Source organism: Melanotaenia boesemani, chromosome 8, assembly GCF_017639745.1.
Source record: "Melanotaenia boesemani isolate fMelBoe1 chromosome 8, fMelBoe1.pri, whole genome shotgun sequence".
In the NCBI taxonomy this organism is placed as follows: domain Eukaryota; kingdom Metazoa; phylum Chordata; class Actinopteri; order Atheriniformes; family Melanotaeniidae; genus Melanotaenia; species Melanotaenia boesemani.
In genome coordinates, this window is record NC_055689.1 from 5495856 (window position 1) to 5516880 (window position 21025).

At 39.0% G+C, this 21025-nt stretch overlaps 2 protein-coding genes across 4 annotated transcripts; one reads left to right on the forward strand and one right to left on the reverse strand.

The window, feature by feature from the left end:
• Positions 1-6: 6 nt before the first annotated feature.
• Positions 7-12091, reverse strand: LOC121644693 (mitochondrial fission factor homolog A-like). 3 transcript variants are annotated; one of them, XM_041992833.1, is made up of 8 exons: positions 11931-12091; positions 10999-11081; positions 10649-10870; positions 9542-9720; positions 6406-6497; positions 6138-6308; positions 4767-4842; positions 7-2584 (listed from the first exon to the last, which is right to left on the reverse strand). In XM_041992833.1, exons 3-8 carry the CDS (start codon positions 10860-10862, stop codon positions 2453-2455), a joined length of 864 nt encoding a protein of 287 aa, XP_041848767.1. In that variant the 5' UTR covers positions 10863-10870; positions 10999-11081; positions 11931-12091; the 3' UTR covers positions 7-2452. The 3 variants fall into 3 exon arrangements, with proteins under 3 accessions (XP_041848767.1, XP_041848768.1, XP_041848766.1); XM_041992834.1 differs by lacking the exon at positions 10999-11081 and having other exon boundaries at positions 10649-10867; XM_041992832.1 differs by lacking the exon at positions 10999-11081 and having other exon boundaries at positions 11931-12090.
• A 699-nt stretch (positions 12092-12790) lies between these two features.
• On the forward strand, positions 12791-20589 carry stk25b (serine/threonine kinase 25b). The gene is made up of 11 exons (XM_041992818.1): positions 12791-13163; positions 13723-13953; positions 14050-14106; positions 14211-14319; positions 15613-15770; positions 15896-16081; positions 16415-16560; positions 17474-17582; positions 19494-19565; positions 20031-20167; positions 20257-20589. The coding sequence occupies exons 1-11, from the start codon at positions 13134-13136 to the stop codon at positions 20294-20296; spliced, it is 1275 nt and encodes a 424-aa protein (XP_041848752.1). The 5' UTR covers positions 12791-13133; the 3' UTR covers positions 20297-20589.
• The last annotated feature ends 436 nt before the right edge of the window (positions 20590-21025 follow it).

Consider the following 21025-nt stretch of genomic DNA (forward strand, 5'->3'; position numbering starts at 1 on the left):
CGGGAGAACTGAACATCCATTTATTACAGAAAAAATATATACAGACAACCAATATGTTACAAAAGAAAAAAAAATAATTTAATATATTAAACTTAAAACTGCACTTTTAAATGACACATGCAGAGGTTCTTTGCAGAATGATCACTGAAACACTGAGATAAATAAACCTTCAGGACCTTCGGGAATTAAATTATTTCATTATTTCAAAATAACCAGAATTAATTTGCATTGCACATATATCCTATATCCTTAGCTTAGGTTTTCTCCCTCAATTAATCAAATTCATATGACAATCTCTAAACATTTAATTGCCAAAGAGATGTATAAAAATAAAAGGGAGGGTATAACATTTAAGTAACATCAGAGAAATACACTATTCAAGTATTTTAAACAAATGTTTGAAGTAATGAAGAGCTCAGAGGACATTCAGGGAAAATGTTATAGCATCGCTAGATTTACTGATTATATTTTGACACTTTACGAATGAGAGTTCATAACCAAAATAAGAAACCAGTTCAGGTCTGAGGTTTAGTCCTGTAACTGTAGTCCCAGCTACAAGCTGTGTTCCCAAAACATTTGTCACTGAAGTAAATCCTTGTTTGCCCATGAATAAAACACTTATTTTAGTATCACAGTCACTTCAGCTTAAAGCTACGTTTAAACATGACACTTCTCTTTAGTTAAAACTAAACCTTCAGCAGAGCCTTCATTGGTCAGCTGCACAATGAAACCTAAATAACTGAAGGGTACAGGATGCCGATCATTCTACGAACTACTTTTATACTAAAACTACTGAATTAACATATTGGGCCTCAATCACCAACATGTCTTAACACAATTTTAGTGGTTCCACTCTTTTCATATACCAAATGTGGTCCCAGTCCTGCTCTCAGAGCAACATATTTACTGTTGCTTTAAGTTCACCTACAGAGAGAATCTTTCATGACCTATAAGATTCATTTGCACAGTGAGTAAGGAGGACTTATTTGGACATTTACTCTCCTAAAACTGCTTTCTATATTCCCTCTGAAATGTAGAAAGTATTTTTAATTTAATTTTATTCAAAAGCTATGGATCTTAGCTATCATTTAGAACACATCAGGAGAGTTTTTTATAGCTGGAATAAAAGTTTTAACCACAAAACAATAAAAGTAAGAAAAGATTTCTGAGTTTTTGTCCCACAAAGATGAGACGGACATCTTTGTAATCAGCAGTCTGCTTTCCTACGACACTTTGTGTGGAGAAATTAGCAGAAGCTCTACAGTGGACATGTTTTTCTTACATTCCCATATAATTAATTGAGGTTTGAACTGTTTGGATGCCAATGCTTGAGAGTCTTTAAGTTGAGTTTCTTACAGTGATTTTGGTACATGCTACATGTTAGGTCTGTTGTTTCCTTATGTGTATAAAAATCTTCTATACGGCATGTATCTCATGCTGCCCCATGTCCAGGGAGCACTCTTCTAGAAGAGGTTAGTTCTGATGTTGGTCCTCTGATACCACTGATGCAGTAGACTGCACACACCTTCACAACAAAGCAGCCTGTTGCAATACCTCAGCTGGAACCTCCATAAATGTCCAACTCATTTGACTACCAGAACCACTCTCTGAATGTGGTCTCCAGCTCTTTAAGATACGCACACGACTCTTTTATGCTACACAACAGCTTCAGTTTACAGGACTGGCTTTAATCAATTCAACAGTCCAAGAACAAGTTAATGATTTCTGACGACGGCTTTTCTTGAGAAAAAGCAACTTTAGAAGGAATTTAAGAAGATATTGGTGAAAGAGGCCTATTGTGCTAATTCATTTTCAGGGTTTTCTGTGGTTTTGCCAGAAAGATGAAGGACACAGGTACATGGATCCTGTGCATACTGGGTTACTTCTCATTGTTTTTTCCCCCACAAATAAAAAAAAATGAACTATGAACAACTAGTTTGTAGGTGGTCTCAAATACAGATTCTTACTTGGACTTCAACACTGTCTCAGAGATAATAATGTGTTTATACATGTTTTATCTTGCAGCAATTCTAACTTCATTAAGTAGAATTTATTGCTAACACATCAAATCTAAGATCGTACTTTGTGAAGGCCTACAGCTGAGGCATTGTTCTGTATTTTTCTGAGCTTTTTTAGTTTTTTTTTTAAGAGAGACAGAAAAAATCTTTGACTTTGTCTGATAACTTTAGTCTTATTAATTTATTTTCTGTGGTAACAACTCACCAAAACAACAGTGTAGCTCGGCTTGCAGTGGTGGAAACAAGCCACCTCCAGGATTAATATTTACTAAACGTGGTATTTACAATGCTTGAAATCTGGTGGTGACACAGTGTAGAGTCACTGTGATGTTCCATTGATACCTTTAAATAAAGATGTGCTGTAATTCACTGACTAAACCTTTAACAAGGAGTTGCTTTGGCTTCCAGTGTTTTGGGGGACTACCTTTCCCATTTTAACGACGTAACCAGATCCAGGTGTTAATGAGCCAGAAAGCCACTGTGGCAGAGTACAGGATCACCTCCCGCTTGGACCGTTCTTTGTTTTCCTCCTCCAGCAGCTGCAGACGCCGGTTCAGCTTCACGATCTAGATGGACACATAAAGATGTAAAAGCCAACTATGAATACTTCTGCTGGGCTTGACACTGACCCTACCAAATAAATGACATAAAGCACTGGTTCTTATTCACATATAATTATTTTAATATAAACCACAAACACACCAGCTACAGGTGAACAACACTGCTCTCAAATAGCTGTTTAAACGCTCACTTTTCTAGATAACAGTTTTGTATGTTTACAGCTGAACATCTAAAAATGTCATAACTAAATGTTCCAATCAGCAGCCTAAAAGCAGCCCGATATATATACACTTTAACTACACTCACCGGCCACTTTATTAGGTTTATTAGCTCATAAGCCAATCACATGGCAGCAACTCAACTCATCTAGTCATGTAGACGTGGTGGAGACGACTTGCTGAAGTTCAAACTGTGACATGGTTGTTGTTGAGTATTTACTGGGACTTTCACACACAACCATCTCTAGAGTTTACAGAGAATGGTCTGAAGAAGAGAAAATATCCAGTGAGCAGCAGTTGTCTGGAACAGAGGTCAGAGGAGAATTGGCAGACTGGTTGGAGATGATGGAAAGACAACAGGAAGCCAAATAAGCACTTCTTTTTAAGAGCATGAAAGGCGTGAAGAGTGTGGTTTCACATTTTGTGACCATAATTTGAAAAAGTGCAAACATAACCTGCTGTTTAGTTTTAGCAAGCTGTGTATTTTCTGTTCCAGTCTTCCCAGAGCAGATCTCTGCTCACACTTGGATTTTGGATTTCTTCCTGCCAAAGTCGTCTCTCATGAGGCTTCACATGGAGAAGATTTCTTAAGTCAGACTCCAGAGATTTCTTTTCCAAAATGTAGTTTATGAGAGCAAGCTGATCTTTTAAAGTTGGAAATAGAAACCGTTTTACTTTGTTGTGCATCGTAGCCCCGCATGTTGCTGCTGGTCGACTTGTTCTCAGTCATTGTGGCCCTTAATAATTTAAACCCAGATAGATAAAAGCTGCTGAATGATATAAATACAATCTCAGGGCAGCAACTCAACTCATCTAGTCATGAAGACATGGTGGAGACGACTTGCTGAAGTTCAAACTGAGTATCAGAATGACTTTAAACGTGGCATGGTTGTTGTTGAGTATTTACTGGGATTTTCACACACAGCCATCTCTAGGGTTTACAGAGAATGGTCTGAAGAAGAGAAAATATCCAGTGAGCAGCAGTTGTCTGGACCAGAATTATTGATGTCAGAGGTCAGAGGAGAATGGACAGACTGGTTGGAGATGATGGAAAGACAACAGGAAGTCAAATAAGCACTGGTTCCTACCAAGGTCTGCAGACCAGCATCTCTGAACACACAACACGTCCAACCTTGAAGCAGATGGGCTACAGCAGCAGAAGACCACACCGGGTGCCTCCTGTCCGCTAAGAACAGGAAACTGAGGCTACAATTCACACACACTCACCAACACTGGACAATAGAAGATGGAGAAACGTTGCTGGTCTGATGAGTCTCCATTTCAGCTCCACATTCAGATGCTAGGATCTGAATTGATCATAAACATGAAAACATGGATCCATCCTGCCTTGGATGAACGCTTCAGGCTGCTGCTGGTGTAATGGTGTGGAGGATATGTTCTTGGCCCACTTTGGGTCCCTTAGTACCAACGTGGCCTGGTTTAACCACCACAGCCTCCCTGAGTATTGTTGCTGACCATGTCCATCCCTTTATGACCACAGTGGAGCATCTTCTGATGCTACTTCCAGCAGGATAATGCACCATGTCACAAAGCTCAGATCATCTCCACCTGCTTTCTAGAACATGACAATGAGTTCACTGGACTCCAACGGCCTCCACAGCCACCAGATCTCAGTCCAGTAGAGCAGCTTTGGGATGTGGTGGAACGGGAGATTCTCATCATGGATGCAGCCGACAAACCTGCAGCAACTGTGTGATGCTGTCATGTCAGTATGGAGAAAACCTCTGAGGAAGGTTTTCACCACCTTGTTCAATCTATGACACCAAGAATTAAGAAGTTCTGATTGAAGAAGGGAAACAACCCTGTACTAGGAAGGTGGACCTGGTAAAGTGGCCAATGACTTTATACCGAAACAATTAATAGTAAACAACAATGAATATTTTCTGTACATCAAAGCTGTATAGAGGCATTTTAGGCCTGTAACAGTGAAGCACCTGTTACATATTACCTGACGTCGCAGTGATGAAGCATCAACTAGGCCAGACTCATCTGGGTTTAAATCCAGGGCCAAGTCCAGGTGTGTCCTGTGGAGATTAATGCATCTTCATTTAGATTCATAACAAAACTAGCATGCTTGATAAAAAAATGAGCACAAATCAGAAAATATATATCCCCTGTAGCAACAAAAAGGTTCCCCTGAAGAAAAACCTCTTAGATTGCAAACAAAAACGTTACTTTGAGAAGAAAATAAACTTGACTTTAGTAAAACAAATTATTTTTGTAACTATAAAATGTTTGTTTTGTATTTGATTAATAAAATATCTTTATCAGTTCCTGTTTTATTCTCACTAATCAGACTTTTTCTTTAAATACTTGGGCAAGACACTTAATCCCCCGTTGCTTCCCGATGTGTCTATCGGGGTGTGTGTGGGAATGGGTGAAGGTGACAGGTAGTGTAAAGTGCTTTGAGTGGTCAAGCTGACTGGAAAAGGGCTATATAAGTACAAGTCTGTTTACCATTTACAACTACAGCGCAGACAGACGGGAGTTTAAGAGGCCAGTAACAAAACAGTTGAAAGAGAAAGAAAGCCAGATAGATGAAACAAAGACAGAGACATAGACTGCGCCAGAAAAAGGCAGCAGTGTTGCTAAGTCTGCCTCTTATAAGCTTTTCTTTCTGTGAACTCACTTGCAGGTATCGTGGCGGGTTGCGGGTTTTTGGGCTTGTTTTCCTGAGTGTAGTTGCTTATTTGGGTTTGCCCTGCTCCCGTTATGAAGCCCTCCTGATTCTCTAACAGCTGTCCACAATAAAGCAACAACCCATGGATGCAGAACGGGAAACGGGTTTCATTGGTTACCGCGGCTGTCCAAACTGGCACGCCCCTGCCCACACGTGCACGCACAACTTCACTTGAAAGAGCCCCAGTGACAATGCCCACAAATAAATAGGAAATATGTAACATATATAATAAAGTCTAGGAAAGAGAGCGGATTGGAGCATGATGAGCCCATGCAGCTCCTTAAAAAAAACCTTCTTATCCGTGAGGCTGCTGGACACTGTCTCAATAACAACATGAGGATGAGACCGTTTTTATTTGTTTTAGGTTTTACACCAGGTCTTTTTGAGATAAGTCATGGCTACGAACCAGCTTGGTCAAAAAGACACTATGTCAGGACAGCCCGGGGGACTAGGTTTGAGGACCTCTTTAAATTGAAGTTAAATTCCCCCTGGATTACAGAAATCTGACTGGTTCTTGAGTAGGTGTGTAAACTGTGGGACAAAAATGCTTTGTACTTGTACTTGTTATACATGTGAAGATACAAAACTTGCTTTTCTATTCAGACTCCATATTATTTAATGACAAAAAACAGAACTCACCTGCGGTGGCTGTCGTCCAGAACGTCAAGGATCTGCTGGTACGCGCGGCGTGTTGTTGACTGAACGTAGGACAGGAACCCTGCAGCTGTGAACAGGTTGATGTTTGCATCTTCAGGGGAGCAGAGGGGAGGACACAAACGAACTGGCAGTGCAGGAGGGGACAGGGTGACGCTGGCAAACAGATGAGTGGAGACAAACAATAGATAAAATATATTTTTAATAACAACAAAGAGTAAAATAATAGTTCAGAAAGGAAACAGGTGTTTACCTTATATCACCCCTGCTGATTTGACTGCTCTGACGTGCAGAGATGTTCTCACTTGCGCTGCGTTCCCTCCGAGATCGAGTGTGAATGTTGGCCTGTTGTAGATTCAAAGATTCGTTTAATTAATGCCGGGCTGTGAAGTGTAAGGTTCAAATATAACAACACACAGCAGATTGTTGCTGTTTCTAAACCTAACATTGAACATTGACCAGTCCTTCCTGGTTTAACATGTGAGTGAGAGTTTCCCTGTGAAATATGTCCAATATTTACTTCAGGCTTGTGTGGAACAAACTCATGGTCATTTTTGTGACCCAAACACCTCAAACTTAGATTCATCTGTCCATAAGACCTTTCTCCAGTCTTCCTCTGTCCAGTGTTTGTGTTCCTTTGCCCATCTTAATCTTTTCCTTTTGTTGGCTAGTCTCAGATGTGGCTTTTTCTTTGCTACTCTGCCTAGAAGGCCAGCTTCCTGGAGGACCTGTGAGGCTTCTGTTTCTCAAACTAGAGACTCTGATGTACCTGTCCTCTTGCTCAGTTGTGCTCCGGGGCCTCCCACTTCTCCTCCTATTGTGGTTAGAACCAGTTTGTGCTGTTCTTTGAAGGGAGTAGTACACACCATTGTAGGAGGTCTAAGTTTCTTGGCCATTTCTCTCCTGGCACAGCCTTCATTTCTCAGAATAAGAATAGACTGAAGAGTTTCAGTAGAAAGTTCTTTTCTTCTGGCCATTTTGAGACTATAATTGAACACACAAATGCTGAAGCTCCAGATACTGAACTAGCAAAAGGAAGACCTTTTTTTTTTGCCTCTTTAATCAGTACAACAGTTTTCAGCTGTTCTAACATGATTGCACAAAGCTTTTCAAATGATCAATTAGCCTTTTAACATGTTAAACTTGGATTAGCTAACAGAATATGTCATTGGAACACAGGAGTGATGGTTGCTGAAAATGGGTCTCTGTACACCTGTGTAGATATTCCAATAAAAAAACCTGTTTCTAGCAATAACAGTCATTTACCACATTAACAAAGTCTAGACTGTATTTCTAGTTAATTTCATGTTATATTAAATGAAGAAAATGCTGCTTTTTATTAAAAAATCACATTTCTAAGTGACCCCAAACTTTTGAGCGGTAGTGTATATTTGTGTTGTGTTTTAGAAGATTAATATTAAAGTTTCCAAGGATGTAACAATATTTGTTTTCTTTGTTTACTCCATCGAGACAGCTTGAAAGACTTTCATTAAAGTCTCTCATGGACAGATCAGGAGAATGGAAAAACTATAATATTATTAATGTCAGCCACACCTACAAGCTCTATGAACAAAGAGTCTGTTTCAGTTTAATTTGACTAGAATCATGTTTCATTTTAAATCCATGATCACAAAGAGTGAGCATTGATACTCCACGGCCAGGTCTGTTATCTCTCACTCGGCGAACAGAGCTGTAGTTTGAAATTTGAATATTTCCTTTCGGTTATTAGTGAGCAGAGTGTGGGTTAGAGCAATAATTGAAAACTGATGATTTAGTAATGATAAAAAGTGGAAGAATTTGTCAAAATTACATGAAAGACTTCAATGTTTTTGATGGAAGTATTTGATGGAATAGAGAGACACATATTGTTAAATCAGGCTTGTCTGTAAAACCTGCATAGTTTAGAAAAATTAGGAGAAGAAAATAAATGTATCTCAGGATCATGATCAAAATGAGAAAACTTATTAGTAACACAATCAAAAGGATTAAAAATGTAATATAGACATCAGGATTCATCCCTCCATATAGTATTTTATAATGATAAAATAAAAGCTATAAAACTTCTGGTTACAACTGATGACCCAGACGATGAGAAGTTGCTTGTCCTCTGAACTGTCATTGTTAAGATGGCTGAATAACCAGTTTGTGCACTATCACCTATCTCTTTTGCAGCTTTCCTTGCTGGGAGCAGCTCTTTCCTCTTCAGCCAGATGGCCTCAGGGAATCCTCGTTGATGAAGATGCCAGATCCTTTTAGAAGCTGGATTTTTTTCTCTGACAGCATATTTGTCCGTCATTCGTGTCAACCTGACAATTATGGGTCGTGGCTTTTGGGTTGATTCCTGTTTCCCTGGAAATGGACCCAGTCAAGTTCCAGTTTTTATGCATCCAGCTTCAATTTATCACTTAATATTTTTCTCACTTTTCCTTCAGCTTCAGATGACTTTTTCTACCCCGACTCCCAGACTCCATCAATAACAATATTATGACATTTTCTCTGACTTTCTAAGTAGTCCATTTTGTCTGAGAAGGCGATGAATTTATCCTGAAATTGAACAGCTCCGTCCTGGTATCTTTGCAATTCTTTAACCAACTTTTGCATAAATCCTTAAAATAATCAAACTGGTTCTGAGTCATTTCCAGACTCACCATGAAGTCACGAACCTGCTTTGCCAGCTCGTTGATCCTTCTCTTTGATCAGTAAACAATGACCAGCACACATGACTTGAAGCTTTTTTTCTTAATGGTCAAGCAAGGGCTTGTAAAAATCATTTTGCTGCTCCAATATTTTCAGGCACTTGTAGCATGGTGGGATACACTTCTATGGTCATATGGGAAGCTTTAGGTCTCAGGTCTGGAAGGCCTACTAGCCAGAGGTCACAGAGAGCAGAAGAGTAGGATCCAAACTTCCTTAAAGAACAAATAAATGTTCCAAAATTGAATAGATATAGTTAGAAGAACTAATCTTGATTAAATTACCAGCAGAAACACTGGTTTCAGAAAGGATTCAAGAAATTTTGCAGGATTCTCTGCTGCTTCTTTGTGATGATGGTTGCCCCTTGTTGCCTTTGAGATTTATTAATGCAGTAAAAACATCTTTCATGATTCAATTCGGGTCATGGAGACACAGTAAAAACTCTCACCTGTTGTCACAAGCAGGTAGGCAGTGACCGAAAGAATGAGATTATGGGTACAAGCAACTGAAATGAGTTTCATCTGCAGTATTGCGGTAGTTTGTCCAGTCGGATGTGGAGCGATCCACTGTACTGTGTCAAGGTTGCATTCACTTACTTTAATGTCAGGTTGAGTAAATAAATACAATTCACTGTCATAAGAAAGAAGGATTAAAGAGCAATATGAAGAGACAGAATCAGAATCATTTTTACTTACTGCTTGGCTGGGGTTAGTCTGTGAGTTGGCAGTTTGGTCTGTTTCGAGAGAGTCCAGAGGCTGCTCTGTAAGGGTGAGGACACGTGGAGGAGCCTTCATGCTCAGAAGGTCCAAAGGTGGGACAGACTGAATTAAATCCAAGTCTCTTGGACGGGTGAATCTCGGGTCCTCTTCATCACCTGCAGACAGCCGGAGATTTGGTCACAATGAAAAATTTATACAGTATGACGACACTGGTACAGTAGCAGGTCTCAGCTTCCCATGACTTACGATGTTAGAACAGTTTGGATACTTGTTCTTTTTTTTGTCTTTTTTAAGGGGGGTGGGGTGGGTCATACATATAAAACAATCCCTGTAAATCACTACAGGCATAAAACTGATCATTGTATCGGCTCCCTTGTCATAACAGATAATAATCATAGAGAAGAATATATTTATCTTTGTTTGGTCCCCACACCAACATAAAAAACCAAGCGAATGAATTTGAACTAAATTTAAAAATATCAAAAAAAAAAAAAAGAGTTCAGTGAAATAAACAAAAATAATAAGGGAGAAAAAATATTAAAAAATAGAAATAAAATAAGTATACAGATACACACATAAAAGGCACTTTTTTTAGCAGTTACAGAGTCCTCAGACATTCTGAAAATAAAGGTCCAATTGTTATTAAAGGTGCAGTGTGTAACAAAATCAAATTACAGAAAAAATTAATACATCATTAAAAACCGTTTCAGTAGGTATCTAACCACTGAACTAAAATAACTTGTTTTTATTCTCATAGAATGAGCCATGTATATCTACTTTCTGTGGGTCAACATACATGACACCTTTCACTATGGTGTCTCTGAATGGACAAACAACTCTGTGTGAATTTTAAAAGTGTTTTAAAGCAGAATAACTGCTCTGAGCTTTAAAGCCGCATTACCGATTTTGTTTGATAGATGCTAGACCACCGTTAGAACACCTGAGTAAAGCCATAAAATGAAAAGATCGCAGGCAAAGATATGTTTATATCTAGAAGACATCTCTCTAGAGAGCCTGAGCTCCGTTCTCTTGTCTTGAAGTTTGTAATTTGTCACATATGGTGATGTAAAGAAAGGACCACACCTGCAACAACAATCCTTTCAGGAACCTGCATTAGAGTCGTGTGAGGCGGCAGGGGTTGCTGGAGCAGAGCAGGGCCTGTCTGGCTCTCTGGGCCCACTTTGAGGGTCTCGGGTATTCGCATCCGCTGGCTGATCCCCTCTGTGTACTCCAGCTCGTAATGGATGCGGTTCATCTCAGCCACCTCTGCAGAGGGGGGAAAAGTTGGCCCACTCATCCAGCCTGCTGCAATCACATAAAAAAAAATCACATCACATGTAAAAAATAAACCAAAACACACCCTATGAAAATTTAACAGAAGCTCAATATTTTTCTATTTTTAGTATTTTAAGACTATTTTAACTGAAGCATACCTTACTTATATGACTTGAGACAGAAATACACCCATTGGATTAAGTGATGCAATCCCTCAGATCTTTTCTAAGCTTGAGAGCCACTGTATGGGTTAAATACAACAGCGTGAACGTAAGAATATTCTTCTGCCCAACCTCACCAGGCTAAGATGTGGTTACAAGACAAAAAATTTCTTAATTAATTCATTTTTTACAAAAAAACACTTCAGCAATAGCCAAGCAGACTGTTGTGCCCACATCACTTAAGAGTTAGTTCATTTACTACATTTACTGGTTTCACCACTGAGATAGTATAAGACTGGTGGGACAAATATCAAATCCATCAGGATATGATTAATCATGACAATTGAGTCATTTTGAGAAGATGCACTTGTGGTGTTTAGTGGAACTCTGAAGAAACAGAATTTTTCATTTAATAAATAGCTTGTTTTTCTAGATTTTTATGATTTATTTTAATTAACATAATCTTGGGATTCTATGTTAAATTTGGACGATGCCATGTTCCAAATATGTACCAGTATCACTGTGGCTTATTTAAAATACGTTAATTAGCTCTATTGCAAATATAACAGACCAGTGTTATGGCGGACTGCAGTGGAAGGTAGTGGGTGTAGCAACGAGATTAATAAACAGTGCATGAGGCGCAGTCTTTCATGTTGTGTTACATGAAATTACATAACACTAACATGAGTATAGCTGCCGCTGGCACGCGGATTCAATGTCATTGAATGAAACCCCATGTAAGACGCCATGTTTAGCTTGTATGTAAGCTAGGATAAAGCTAATTCATAAACAGTGGTATTGGTTAAACATGCACTGGTAGCTCTTTTTATTCAAGTCCAGTACATTAGCAAAACAGTGTGTTGTAAACCGCTTGACTGTTAGCGGTATCCGCTGGCTGACCAGAGTTTTAAACCGCTGGGACAACTTACCGTTCAGGTTTCAGCACCGGGGTTTAAAATGTCATGTGTCAAATACGCGGTTCGGTCAGCGATATAAACAGCATCAGCCGTGGACGGTCTACGAACGAAACCGAAAGACGTAAGCGCTCCAAGCGCGTGTACAGTAGGTGGGGCTTGTCAAAGGTATTCTGTCGTGACTGCGAAGGCGGAGCTTATAAGTTACACTACCAACACCAGCAAGGCTCATTGAAGCAGGTGGTTCTAAGGACAGAAAACGAACGCACGATTCACTGCACTTGAATTAGCCGGCTGTTTCCTTATCTATCTATCTATCTATCTATCTATCTATCTATCTATCTATCTATCTATCTATCTATCTATCTATCTATCTATCTATCTATCTATCTATCTATCTATCAGTTGTTTAATTAATAATAATAATAATAATAATAATAATAATAAAAAATTATTATTATTATTATTTATTCATTCATTTATTTATTTGTATTTTTTAAAGGGTCCATAAAATAAAATATCACAACGTTTAAACCGTTATGCTGGTTTAATTTACTAAAGTACAAAGGTGGTGTGACATTTTAAGAATATAAGTAAATGCATGTTAAGTGGGCTATAAAAGGCATTACAATGAAATTTGTGAAAACCCGTTTAACTCTAAATAACACATATATAACGCATGTGTTATTTTTATATATAATATTTAAAAGTAATAATAATAATAAATTGTTTCTATTTTGGTCAGAAGTAGTTGTGACCAATTCTGTATAAAACATAAGCATAAAACAGCCAAAACCGCTTAAATAAAAGAATCAGTTAAGGAGTTTGAAAATACAACTCCCACAATTCCCTAGGCTTCCTAAAGAATGCGCATGCGTTGTCGGTCTGGGCCATTATTTTGTCCTCCCCAAGCTTCAAATGAACAACAGGCTAAGCTCTTCTTGAAATGAATTAAATATTAATTCTCGGAGAGAGACATTTTTCCCTCTTGCTCTTCACCGCCGACATACATGGAGTGTCTCGGTCAGTAGATCGTTTTCTCGCCTGGCTGTTCGGTCCTCCTTTGGACTTGAAGGCCGAAAACAGTGCGCGGAGTGACAGCCCCGTTAAAGCTAGCTTCCTAGACAGCTGCGAAGGGAGGAAAAAAACTGAAAGGACCATTTGATAACTTTAGAAAGACAGAGCTGTGACTACCGCTCTGTGCAACCTACAGAGGGGATGGCACACCTTCGAGACATGCAGAACCAGGTACAGCAACGCTGTCATCTCCCTTATTCTTGTCCAAGACAGGCTGAACCCCAATAGCTGACAAGCTTTTGAGGAATAGGGTGGGTGGGGGTCCAAGCCATCCAAGTAATGAAACATTGTGTATGTAATATAAATTCATTATATTTCATGTTGTTGTCATTGGTAACATGATGGTATTCAGTTATTAAGCAGGTATATGTATAAAAAAATCTAAATTTCATCAGTGTGTGCAATACTATTTTGACAATCTCCATTACTTTTGATATATAATTGTCATATAACATATGGAGAGAAGTAAACACTGAACTTTAAAATGTATTATTTTTTTTTGGATTGTAGACTGGCACAAAGTTAAATCACGTGTTCTGTTGATTAAATGAGCTATGACTATATAGATGGGCATTGGCTTAGATAAGAAAGGTTAATTACCTTTTAGTTTCTGTGCTGTTAATGTACTCTGCAAGCGACACACCCGGTTATGCACACACAAATTAAAATATAGAAGTAAAGATAAAGTTATGTTCAGTGGTTCAGTGCTGGTTCGAATGTCATTGACCAGAATACCCGCCTGGACCCCGAGGAGTACTTCACCAAGCAGGAGCGAATTGGAAAGGGTTCTTTTGGAGAGGTCTACAAGGGCATCAACAACCGCACCAAGGAGGTGGTGGCGATTAAAATCATTGACCTAGAGGAGGCAGAGGATGAGATCGAAGACATTCAGCAGGAGATCACAGTATTGAGCCAGTGTGACAGTCCTTTTGTTACCAAGTATTATGGATCATACCTGAAGGTAAGATAATAATGATATGTTTTTAAACTCACAGTAGCTGTAAATTACAAATTTTTAACACATTTCACCTAAAATGTTTGTTTTTGTTCTCCTTAGGGGACCAAACTGTGGATTATCATGGAGTATTTAGGTGGAGGATCTGCTCTGGATTTGGTAAGAAGATTTTTGTTTTTAAACAGTTTTTAGACAAAGTGGCACTTTTCATACTTCTCTCTCCCAACTTTTCCTGATAATTTGTTAAATCCTTTTCATCCTAGCTCCGTCCAGGACCTCTGGAAGAGACATACATTGCTACTATACTGAGGGAAATACTTAAAGGACTGGAGTATCTACACTCTGAAAGGAAGATTCACAGAGATATCAAAGGTTAGGCATCTCACGGAAATCCCCTCACAACATTTTTTTCACTAGCTTGTTATAAATAATATACAGTGGACCCAACTGAAAAGGTTTGGCATTTGCTATTTACACTGCAGTCTTATGAGGTGTAGCAGCAAGAGAGCTGATGTAACAACATGCACATTAAATATCAACTGGATGTTGGGAAGAATAAACCTCTGCCAACAAGCTGCTTGCATTTATCGGCAGCCTCTGTGAGCTGGTGATCTCACATCAAACTGTAGATGATACATATTTTAAATATTCTACTATCTGTCTATTATCAGTTTACTATCAGTCTACTATCAGTCTATTATCAGTCTACTATCAGTCTATTATCAGTCTATCAGTTTACTATCAGTTTACTATCGGTCTACTGTCAGTCTACTATCAGTCTATTATCAGTCTATCAGTTTACTATCAGTCTACTGTCAGTTTATTATCAGTCTACTATCAGTTTATTATCAGTCTACTATCAGTCTATTATCAGTTTACTATCAGTCTACTATCAGTTTACTATCAGTCTACTATCAGTCTACTATCAGTTTACTATCAGTCTACTATCAGTTTACTATCAGTCTACTATCAGTCTACTATCAGTTTACTATCAGTCTATTATCAGTCAACTATCAGTCTACTATCAGTCTATTATCAGTCTACTATCAGTCTACTATCAGTTTACTATCAGTCTACTATCAGTTTACTATCAGTCTACTATCAGTCTACTATCAGTTTACTATCAGTCTACTATCAGTCTAATATCAGTTTACTATCAGTCTACTATCAGTCTACTATCAGTTTACTATCAGTCTACTATCAGTTTACTATCAGTCTACTATCAGTTTACTATCAGTCTACTATCAGTCTAATATCAGTTTACTATCAGTCTACTATCAGTTTACTATCAGTCTACTATCAGTTTACTATCAGTCTACTATCAGTCTACTATCAGTTTACTATCAGTCTACTATCAGTCTAATATCAGTTTACTATCAGTCTACTATCAGTTTACTATCAGTCTACTATCAGTCTAATATTAGTCTACTATCAGTCTACTATCAGTTTACTATCAGTCTAATATCAGATGTCTGAGAGACTCTGACATCTGATCTTAGTTTATATGCCAAATTCTGTTGATTACACTTGAGGGAATAATTGATTGTGAATATTAGCAGCAGTAAGATGAAATAACACTCCATGTGTGCTGGCTACATGTTTATTACAGATACCAGAGGTAAAGCCAGCTTATTGTCACCTTTGTATTGACTCTCTGTGTTTCAGCTGCCAACGTGCTCTTGTCGGAGCAGGGCGATGTGAAGCTTGCAGATTTTGGGGTAGCAGGGCAGCTGACAGATACCCAAATTAAGAGGAATACATTTGTTGGGACACCTTTCTGGATGGCTCCAGAGGTCATCAAGCAGTCGGCGTATGATTTTAAGGTGAGGGGAGAGTCCATGAACGTGTCTTTGGTTCTACTTATATGGTCCATTGCTCACCTTTTGGGTGACATTTGTTTATTCTAATCGATGTTAAGGATGTCAAAACTGTTTTCATTTCCTTTCAGGCTGATATCTGGTCCCTGGGAATCACTGCCATTGAGTTGGCCAAAGGAGAGCCTCCCAATTCTGATCTACACCCCATGAGGGTCCTGTTTCTCATTCCCAAAAACACTCCTCCTACACTGGAAGGTCCTTATAGCAAACCTTTTAAAGAGTTCGTGGAGGCCTGTCTAAATAAAGACCCACGCTTTGTGAGTAAAATGTCTGCATGTGTCTGTAGGCAGTGTTCACAGAAACATAACTAGATGAGGAATTTGCTTTTGGGCTAAATAAGATCAGTGCTGCTGCTCTGAGTGAAGACAAAGTAAAACATGAGACTTTTATCCGGCCAAATATTTGGTGATTGGATTAGCATGTCCATTACTTAATTAGGAATTAGAGTTTGTTCTGTACTTTGTCAAATGTTCTAGCATGATCCAAATCACATTCTTCTTTCCAAGCTTTGTTTATAGATATTAAGTAAATGTGCACCAGACTTCAAATAAATTGCCCATGAATGCTCATTAACAATTCCTGATCTGCAGAGGCCAACTGCCAAAGAGCTCCTGAAACACAAATTCATCACACGCTACACCAAGAAGACAGCTTATCTCACAGAGCTGATAGACCGTTACCGCCGCTGGAAGTCAGAGGGACACGGCGAAGAATCCAGCTCAGACGACTCAGATATGTGAGTCCTAACTTATCAGCTTTATTTGTATAGTGCCAATTCACAACAAAGTCATCTTAAACACTTTACAGACAAAACCAGTTCAAGCCAATTCACTGTGTTACACAAAAAAATCCACATAAGTCCAACTTGTTCCAGTTCATAATAAATAATAGCCTAGCTGAGGACACCAACAGATTATATCGAATCTTGACTTTGATTCCATCCCCCATCCTTAGCTGCACAGGGCAGCGGACGACTGTGGAACAGAAAAAAACTTGCTTTTAACAAGAAGAAGAAAAAACCTCCACCAAAACCCGGCTCAGGGAGGGCACCCATCTGCCTTGAGAAATCTGCTGAGAGAGAAGAAGAGAAATGCAAGTTAATTATGCCAATGTAATCAATCTATACATGGAAAATAAAGAGCAGCAAGTGCTCAGTGCATCAGGGAACATCCCCCAGCAGTCTCACCCAATAACAGCATGACTAAGGGATGGCGAACTGTCCCTTACTCTAGGATTTACTGAAAATGAAGGTTTTTAGCCTCATCTTAAAGGTAGAGAAAGTATCTGCCTCCCGAACCCAAACTGGGAGCTTGTTCCATTAGAGAGAGGTCTGGTAGTCGAAGGCTCTGCCTCCCATTCAACTTTTAGACCCTCGAGGAACCAATTAACCTGAGAACTAAGTGCTCTGTTGGTATTACTCATAAATAACTTGATTTCACTCGAGCAAGAAATGCTTATGATGGAGTGTGTTTCATTTAGCCTGCATGTCAGTGTTTTTCTCACCAGGATTTCCAGATATCAACCAATGTTTTATGAGTTACACAATTAAAATAAATGACACATTAACCTATTTTTAGCTGATAATAAGATGGGCCACCTCCATCTCTCTCTTTTTTTCAAACTTTTTCCTCTTTTTGACTTTTCTTTAGGGATGCTGATGGAGATGTAGACCAGTGTCCCATGTGGACCTTCCCCCCCACCGTCAGACCCACCACTATGAACAAATTACAGAAGGGCTACATGAACACAGATTCAGAGGTAAGAGGGATGTAACATCACAGACAACAGCACAGAAATTCTGTGCTCAATTTATTAGTTGGTTGTTAACACAAATATCTAGTCAGCCAATCACATGGCAGCAGCTCAGTAGATTTAAATTTGTACACATGGGCATACTGGGCATCAGAATAGGAGATGTAGATTTAAGACTGTTTTGCAGGCAAATGTGGCTGCAATTTGGCTTTTTTGCCCCTATGTGACCAATATTTGATCTTTGTATGACAGTCTGAACAGCATGAATTAGATTTTTTTTTAATTCAACCTAGACCACCTTAATATATTTTTCTAAATCTGCTACATGTCTGATTTAGTTTTTAAAAGGGACCTGGGTCTGAATGGTCATGCCATATTTCATATGACTCTTTTTGTCATTAAAGTGAGACAAACATCACAATTCAGTGCAGGAGGAGGCGGCAAGATTGAATGTAAAAAGTAGATGAAATAATATTGAATCATAATTTTGTCAGCTCTGGTTGCACAACAATATAATGACGTGTAGAATCAATATTTACCTGATAAACACAGCGTGCTACATGTGATTTCACTCTGTGCATGCGGGTCACTTCAGGTAAACGTAAACAAAAATGTGAAAAAAATTGGATCTGGTGCCAGACAGACTGGGCTGAGTGTTTCAGAAACTGCTGATCTGCTGGGATTTTCACACACAACCATCTATAGGTTTTCCAGAGATGGTCTGAAGAAGATAAAATATCCAGTAAGCAGCAGTTGTCTGGACCAGAATGTCTTGTTAATGTCAGAGGAGAATGGACAGACTGGTTGGAGATGATAGAAAGACAACAGGAAGTCAAATAAGCACTGGTTCCTACCAAGGTCTGCAGAACAGCATCTCTGAACACACAACACATCCAACCTTGAAACAGATGGACTACAGCAGCAGAAGACCACACCGGGGGCCTCCTGTCAGCTAAGAACAGGAAACTGGGGCTACAGTTCACACACACTCACCAACACTGGACAATAGACCAGTGGTTCCCCAACCTGGGGCCCGTGACTCCCCAAAAGGGTCCCAATAAGCACAAGGACTCCATGAGGCTTTGACTATACAGTGATTATTAAAACTAAGGCCATGTCCACTCAGACAGTTGAGGTGTATGCATTTAAGTTTTTATCATTTGTGTTCTCATGGAAACAGCGTTTTGGGAGCCTGAAAACACTCATTTTTTAAACCGAACCAAAGTGGGAGTCATTAACAGTATTTTTAAGCATATATCCTTAATCAAATATAAGAAAAGCTACTTAGCATGCCTCAGCTTCTGCATCCACTTAGTTTTCGTCCATGTACTGTGGTTTGGTGAGGTCAGTGGTGGAGCTGTAGTAGTGGAGCAGTTCATGTCTATTTTGGTAATCTAGATTTTTCCTGTTTCATTTCATTAATGATACATGTCTGAGAAACACTGTAGTGCAGATGATTTGTTCCTATTTTTTTTTTAAAGTAAGGCTATTTGTTGATAGTTACTTGAACTTTGTTTTTATTAAAGGACAGGACTCAGCCAGAATGCATCTTTTGTGATGAGAAACTAGCTAATGTCAGCGTAAAGCCAAGCATGGTTTCCGCACTGGGCAGGTGGGGGTTCATGGCTTTTTGGTGGTTACATGAAGGGGTTCCTCAAGACCAATAAGTTGGTAACCACATAGAAGATGGAAAACCATTGCCTGGTCTTATGTGTTTTAATTTCAGCTCCACATTCAGATGGTAGGCTCAGAATTTGGTGAGCGAAGTCTGATGAATATTTCAAACAACTTGTTGAATCTGCCCATTCTGAATGCTAAAGGAGGTCCAACCTGATTCCAGCAAGGTGGACCTAATAAAGTGGCCTTTGCGTGTATAACTCCTGTTTCTTTTCTAACATCCTCTTTTTATCTTTGCAGTCAGGAGATTCTATGAAAAGGCAACCCAAGTCACAATGCTTATCGGCTCTGGTAACACCCATCTTCAGAGAGGTAGGCCACCTCGTTCCCTTTTTAATTCTACCTGGAATTCATCAACATAATGGGCCAGTACCAAAATAAGTTGCAGAGGCTGGCGTAAAATTAATTTTAGATGTGTGAAAGCTGCCTGGTTCACAGTGAAGCTTGGGATTAAATATGCACAGCTTAAGTCTTTAATCTAATCAAATGCCCATTCTATTACTTTACTTTCTTCTACATGAAGTTAATGATCTTTTTCTTTTTACTCAATACGTCGTCCTTTTTTGTAACTGAGTTAGTGTTCATTTAAAGTTAATTTAGTCACTGCAGAGTTGTCTGTCAAGGTCAAAACATGAGATTTAAAAACATGAATTACATTTATTATTAGTTCAGATTAATTTAGATCTTTCTTCAGTTCATATAAATAAGTCAACTTAATGTCTTAATAACTGAAGCTTCCTGAATTTGTGTTAGTTTTTAATTTTTTTTCACCACCAGTTGAAGGACAAGCGGCGTGCCAGTGGGGGGGGCGTAGGAGCCATCGAGGAACTGGAGAATGCCTTCAACCTGGCGGAGGAGTCCTGTCCGGGCATCTCTGACCGTCTCGTCACACATATGATGGAGAGAGTGTGCAGGTGATCCACCGACCTGATCAGCTGACATGCCACACTAAACACACTTTAATTTTACTCTGATCTGCTTCCGCTTCCTGTCGCTTTTTCAGGTTTTCGTTAAATGGTAACACCACCCTGTCTTCGCGGTGAAACTCCATCTGGATGTAATGTGACCCAGCCCTCTTTCTTTTGTTTTTTTTTCCTGCCTCCCAGAGCCACCCAACTCTCCAGATAAGGACCATCAACCCCACCCACCCCCTCAGCCTCTGCTGCCTTTCCCCATCCTGTTCCCTAAGAGATCTTTAAATTAGTTATGATTAAATATTTTTACAGTTTTTCTTTAAGAGCGGAGAGTATTTAAGACAAAAGAAGCCATGACTTTAGAGCAATGTGTATAACTGTCAGTGAGAAAAGAACAGCTATAATAAAGTCTATGAAAAATGCTCCATCCTCTTGTGTATTTGATCTAACTTGTTTCATCAGGTTTCTGTATTCTTTGCCTGACCCACCTACATTACACACAGCTTCACCCTGCATTTACTTTTTTTATATATATTGTGCATTACATTTATCTCAAATGTGCGTTTAACACTCCTTAAAGATGTTTTTTTTTTTTGCCTTCATATCAAGACATTAACTCGGTTATATTTAGTAATTCTTGATGCCCTGTTAACATCTGAAGTTTAGTTAAATGTCCTAACTTCAGGATATAGCAGAGTAGCATCAACTTTTCACATTTTCTGTAAATTTCCGCCAAAATTTAAATATCTTGAACTTTTTGTCAGTGGTGTAAACTATTGGCCACTTTCAGGTCCCTTTATGACCACAGTGGAGCATCTTCTGATGCTACTTCCAGCAGCACAAAGCTCAGATCATCTC

Coding starts and splice junctions, on each gene's coding strand:
- LOC121644693 (XM_041992834.1), bottom strand. CDS start 10,862: ATGAGTGGGCCAACTTTTCCCCCCTCTGCAGAGGTGGCTGAGATGAAC. Junction 4,843..6,137: donor CTGGACGACAGCCACCGCAG/GTGAGTTCTGTT, acceptor TAATCTCCACAG/GACACACCTGGACTTGGCCC. Junction 2,585..4,766: donor CTTCATCACTGCGACGTCAG/GTAATATGTAAC, acceptor GTGTCCATCTAG/ATCGTGAAGCTGAACCGGCG.
- stk25b (XM_041992818.1), top strand. CDS start 13,134: ATGGCACACCTTCGAGACATGCAGAACCAG. Junction 13,164..13,722: donor TTCGAGACATGCAGAACCAG/GTACAGCAACGC, acceptor GTCATTGACCAG/AATACCCGCCTGGACCCCGA. Junction 19,566..20,030: donor TAACACCCATCTTCAGAGAG/GTAGGCCACCTC, acceptor TTTCACCACCAG/TTGAAGGACAAGCGGCGTGC.